The 6,284-nt window shown below is 34.5% G+C and overlaps 1 protein-coding gene across 1 annotated transcript; it reads right to left on the bottom strand.

Moving 5' to 3' along the window:
- Window positions 1-516: 516 nt before the first annotated feature.
- Window positions 517-3,889, bottom strand: LOC112180006 (polygalacturonase). Its single transcript, XM_024318493.2, has 8 exons — window positions 3,548-3,889; window positions 3,153-3,290; window positions 2,111-2,284; window positions 1,979-1,999; window positions 1,642-1,849; window positions 1,389-1,470; window positions 1,062-1,287; window positions 517-977 (listed from the first exon to the last, which is right to left on the bottom strand). Exons 1-8 carry the CDS (start codon window positions 3,827-3,829, stop codon window positions 747-749), a joined length of 1,362 nt encoding a protein of 453 aa, XP_024174261.1. The 5' UTR covers window positions 3,830-3,889; the 3' UTR covers window positions 517-746.
- Window positions 3,890-6,284: the final 2,395 nt, after the last annotated feature.

Below are 6,284 nucleotides of genomic sequence, written 5' to 3'. Positions count from 1 at the left end.
TCTTTTTTCCAAGAAATTTGGATTAGACCGAAACAATGATATTTGAATGGTCAATTTTCGATGCTCATGAACGCTCTTAGTCAGTAGCAACACTCTTAGTTCGCATATAGCGTGAACTCTCCACGGTTCCGCTTTAAGAATCAAACCCATGTTACAAGAAAGGTGGGATGTAGAAGAAGAGAGGTTGCAAGTCTCCGAGAAAAAGAAGAGAAAATTAAAGGACAGAAAGCAGGAACTTTAATTGTAAAACTTACTTGGATTTTTTTCTTGTTCTTCTTCTCGGTCTTGAACTCAAAAGATGATGGCACGCGGGTGCTCAAGAGGATGGCAGCGTTGGAGGTGGTGCTCGGCCAATTAATGAAGGTGCGCACACCGCACGGTGTTCCTAGGGTTTTGAGGTTCTAGGGTTTGATATTTGCGCAGCAAGATGCTCTGCAGAAAAGTATTTGGCTCCTGATTTCAAGATTAAGGCTCATGCTGATAACGTGCTTAAGAAAAATAGAATCGTAGAGAGAATTGGGAGAATAGATGTGTATTTTATTGATAATAGGAGCCTCTATATATAAGGAGTACAAGTACATAATCTTTGAGTACAAGAAATCCTATTCTAATTAGAACTAGCAATCTAGAACAATCTTCTTCTATTACAACGATAGAAAGTAATCCTAATTTAGTAAGGCACGTATAATCATGATATCCCTTCAACAAATATCAATAACCCAAAGGTCTACATTAATCAATGGATTCTACTTTTGGGAAGAGCATTTTGGTGAAACTATCCCTCTATCGCGTAATCCAACATTCTGACAAGAAGCTGTCGTAATTCCTTCATCGTTTAGAGGTACTATGTTCACGTCTTGCACCAAAATCTCTTGACATCCGAAGCGCTCACTGCAATCGAAATTTACCGCCACTTTAGAAGCACTTGTGCCTTTCACATTTTGGTATACCACTCCGCTTACTTTTACAGCTGAAGCCTGCACGTCATGTACGTTATCAGGATATCGATATGGAATAAATATCCTAACCAGGAGATACTAAATATCTGAAGGTAGCATTACCTGATCTTGGCATGGTTTTTCCTGATCACAGTAATGTTGATCTATGATTATGGGATTGGTGACATTGTGCATTAGAACATTTTCGAATCTGATGTTTTTTGCATAACCAGAACCTCCTTGCCAAGTCTTGATTCTTAATCCATTAGTGGTGCCTATAAGGTTCGCTCTACTTACTACCACATCGGAAACCTGAGCTTCTGAATTTTCAGCTCCTAAGCTTCCAATACTGCATTAAAAACATCATAGAAAATTTAGCATACATATTATTAAAACTTAGGAAACATTGTCATAAATATAGGTATCGTATCCCCATATCTAATGCAATACCTGATTCCATGACCTGGTCCGCAGGTTATATCGCTAGCTTGAACATTCCTTGACCCACTTACTATCGAAATACAGTCGTCACCTTCATTGAGTAAATACATAAGTTCCGGTGAGTTTTTCTTTGCCATAAATTTCAGTATGTGCTGTTACAAGATTGTTATGAATTGATTTAACTAATCGAATAAAGTTATGGACAGATTTTTGCCAATATGACATATGTCAAACTAACTACGTACTATTCTTTTGGGCTTACCTGTCCTAATGCGGCAGCTGTTTATGCGAATATCTTGTGTTTCAGTGACATGGATTCCATCGGTGTTAGGACTGTTCCCTGGTGCTGTTATAATGAGATTCAAAACTTTTACAAGCGCACATTTCTGAAACGTCAGATGCATTCTCTGTGCATTCTGGAACCTCAGATTTGCTACGTCCAAATTATTGCACTGATAGAAAGTCACAGCCTAAAAATCCAACAAGAAAACAAAGGTAAAGAAACACATTAATTTGATTAGTAATTAAATATATAATTAAGATTAAGTGTTGGGTAATGATTAGGAATTGGAAATATGATCCCATAAACACAAACTTACAGTTGGTGCGCTCGTGCAAGGCTGTGATATAATGGAAGGTTCCACAAAAGAAAAGAAAACGGTAGGTAGTTAGTCAATATTTTAGTAATCAGAATAAAAATTTTGTGAAAAAAAAAAAAAAAAATTACTTACAAGGGACTCGTTAACTTTGCAAGAATTCTCCCACCATTTCCTTCCATTTCCATTGATGATGCCAGTGCCAGCACCTTCAACTTTAAAGTTCTGCAAATTCTCGAACATAATCCAATGGCTACTGTCCCTTTCGTAATCCAATAGAAATGGTGATGCTTTGATCGTTCCATAAATCTAGAGATGTGGTCAACAATATATTCAATATATGAACAAGTTTATTTAAACACAAATACAGAGTGTGAACTAATGAAATTGGAATCAGATAAAATCCTAGGTTATGGCAGTCAGACCACTCTATTGGTCCCCGACAGATCAATTAATCGAAAAATAACATCTGGCAAAAGTAAGAATAGTTTTCAATAGTTTGAGCTTTATGCAAGAGATATTTGAGAATGAATCCGACCGTTTGAGATATTATCTCGGAATCAAGTAATTAGTCACTCAAAAACTTATCAAAATACCATTTTATGTGGATAATAAGGTCTGTCGAGGTTTATAAATAAAAAATTACAACAACGAAAACGAACGGTTCAAGTTCGACAGATTCGGTTCGTTTGTGTAAATTGCAGTTTTGATGCCTTAACGATCATCATTTTTGCTGAAAATTTGTAGAGATGATCTATACATTAAGACCTAAAAACTGAACGGTTAAGATGTAAAAATGTGTGATAAAAAACTGAGTAAAAACCAGAAATCCATACCTTTTGCTTAGATACGGATATCCGCACCTGAGCAAGATTATATAAATATATATATATGTGTGTGTGTGGGGGGGGGGGGGGGGGGGGGGGGGGGGGGGGCTCTAGTTTTTACCTCATTATTACGAATAATAACAAGTAAACTAATATTAAAACTTTAACTCTCGAATTTGGCACGTACTAAATTATCACCCTAACTACTTCAGAAATCAACCTACTCCACATCCCAACTCAGGAATGCATATATATAATTGTGTTGTGCTAGCTAGAATGTGTTAGGCACATAATATAATTAAGCTTTCATGCATATATAGTCTATATTTATATAAAGTGATAACACTCACCTTAAAGGTGACCTGAGATTTGCAAGGACCAGAGAATGTAATTGGTTTGATGTGATAGTTTCTGTTCTTAGGGACCACGAGCTCAACAGTTTTTCCTTCAGAATTTGAGCATGCCTTCTTCCATGCGTTCCTAAATGCCTACAACAACAAAAATTACACCAACTATTTCTTAACAACCACAATGATAAAGCCCTCATCGACTAAACGAGTTCGATCATCAATGTCAAATATTTGAAACTAAAACGTAAGTTAAAGAACTAAAACAATTAAAACGCCTTAATTTTAATATAATTTGAGTAACGGCAAGCGAGAAGCTAAACAGAAAATGCTAATAGCAGTACTCATAATGAAATAAAGAGAATGCATTCTTTCAAGAGAAAGAGATGGAGAGCCACCTTGGTATCATCTCCTCCATTTGCTTGAGCTCCAAAATCATGCACATTAAAAACAACCTTGGATGAAGCACTGGCTGTAATAAGCTCCCTCCTGCTTGTCCTTAATATTGTAGGGTAGGGTCTCAAAAAATTATGACCAGTATAGGTTTTTTGATGATGATCAAGTACAGGTGGCTCCTCTGGGTTATGGTTATGGCCAAGAGGGAAGGAAAAATATGAAGGTACAATGATGAGAAGGAGGAATAGTGACAGAAAATGGATTTGAGATGAAGAATATTGCATCTTAACTTTCACTTTTCATACAGAAAAACACAAATGATGGGATGTGATTTGTGAATGAACGCCTTCGAACAGCTAATATTTATAGGAGAAAGTAGTCAAAGCTTTGCTTGTATTCTATAGAGAGAGAAGGGTGAAAGCAACAACAAGTGAGAGAATGTTTGTTCTAATTCGTGATGATGATGATGATCAGAGAGGTATGGAAATGTTTTGCAGGAGAGATTGAGTCGACGAAAGAATCACTCTGGTGAAGAAAATATGACCAAAGAGTTAGGTCACTTTGGTCTGGTGATATTGTGCTTGTTTACCAACACAGAAGCAAACACATGTGGAATTATAACTAAAAAATGCAGAAACAACATTTAGTTACGACATTCGACAAATTTCTTTAGCTATTTTGGATTAATTAACAAGTCTCAGAATCCGAACGTCATTGTTCTCATGTATTCTATATATATGTACCGCTTAATTGTTCTCCTTAATTACAGTTAATCTGATGGCTGAGAGAACTCCAAATTACACCTTTTCATACTAGACGCAATCTATATAATTGAATGTAATTATAGATATACTATACATCACTTAATTCTGCGGTATATTAATCATTCTACTTAAATATTGCAACATATTTGATTAAAAAAAAAAAAAGTAATAATTGAAAGTCCAAACATCGATAATCCTAGATATTTATCAGTACATGTATTTTTTAATTATATGATGATATTTGACTGAAATTGGATATCATTACTATTATACGTCTCTGATGATACAACATATGCATGAAATGGTTATTGCATGCATATAAACTTTTGGGACATACATATGTCTCATGAGAACTTTCATTTTTCAATTACCAGGTTGAAAGGAGAAAAACTCATTGGCACATACGTATGTCATGCAACTAATGGAGAATCCGTACTAATGTTGCTACAATGGAAATGGATATGTACGTAATCATAGATGTACCTCTTGCCATAATGTCCTTTTTTTTTTCTTTTTCATTTTTTTACTTTTCTTTCTTCCATGTAGCAGTTTACAGTTTTGTTAGGTATAATTTGGTATAATCTGGTATTTCCCATTTCGGAAGCTAATAGGTATTTTCCCACTCATGCCAGTTTTGAAACTCCCGTTGACATTTAACTAATATGAATTGATATTGATCTCTGCTAATATAATGGTAGACTTTGGAAATCTAATTCCAAATTTGAGTGCCGTATTAACATAACTGGCGTGTCCTTGAAAAAATTGTAGAACGCATTTCCCGTATGTTAAGCACTAATCTTCATCTTAATGATGATATAGTAGGCCGGTGTGGGAGGAAGTCTAGGCACTTCTGTAGGCGTGGGGTTCAGCGACTGGTTTCCGTTGTTGGAGACCATTTTTCAGTTTAGTTTAATGATCAATTCTCTCTCTTTTTTGGTAATGATCAAACTTTTACTTGGGTAGATTAAGAATTACAATTTTTGGTTACTCTGCTTTGTGAGATCATGATTTAACCTGGTTGTTTCTAATATTTGTAATCAGTTTTCCTTGACCGTACGTAAAAATAACATAAACGTGTATCTAATTGTGATATATGTATAAGTGTTTAGAATGTTTTCATGAGGACCACTAAAATGAAGATTTCATGAGAACTTTCTTGTTAGACCCATTTTTCGATCACATTTCTGCAAATTACCTGTTAGAAATTTAGATATTCATTTTTTTTTTATGGAGATGTTTAGATGTTTAGATATTCATGTGTAGATCATTTATGCAATTTTTCAACAAAAATTGATAATCGTTAAAGCATTCATAATAATAATTTATTATTCATAATAGTGTGACCCATTTTTCGATGACATTTCCTCAAATCAACTATTAGATGTTTAGATATTTATATGTAGATCATTGATGCAATATTTCAACCAAATTGAAAATCGTTAAGGCATTCATAATCGTAATTTATCATTTATGAACATGAATAGTTCATATTTGACAGATTTGGTTCGTCGATTGATTTAATCTAGTTCGGTACCTTAACGATTAACAATTTGGAAGAAAATTTCCAGAAATTATTTACTCATGCATACATAAACATTTAATGGTTGATTTGCAGTAAAGTAATCGAAAAGTTGGTCTCCCAAACCATTGATTAGAAAGTCCTCATGAAGTCCTCATTTTACATTTTAGTGGTCCTCATTAAAAGCTCTCTCATATATAATTTGTTGGCCAAAATAAAATTTTAATGGTTTTTATTAATCAAGGTATATACTCATAAAGTATACACTTCAATACGTACACTTCAAAGCAAATTTCATTCTTTAAAAGAAAAGATGATATTAACAATTTAATTAAACATTGATCTACCGGCATCATGAAATAGTGGAACAGGAGGGAATATGAAGCGAAAGAGCATTAGGAGCAAGCAGAAGTGATTAACGTTCTTCTTAACCACGTGGTGTGGTGTGTTGGTCGA

Source organism: Rosa chinensis, chromosome 1 (assembly GCF_002994745.2).
Source record: "Rosa chinensis cultivar Old Blush chromosome 1, RchiOBHm-V2, whole genome shotgun sequence".
In the NCBI taxonomy this organism is placed as follows: Eukaryota; Viridiplantae; Streptophyta; class Magnoliopsida; order Rosales; family Rosaceae; genus Rosa; species Rosa chinensis.
This window is presented reverse-complemented; position numbering and strand designations above follow the sequence as displayed.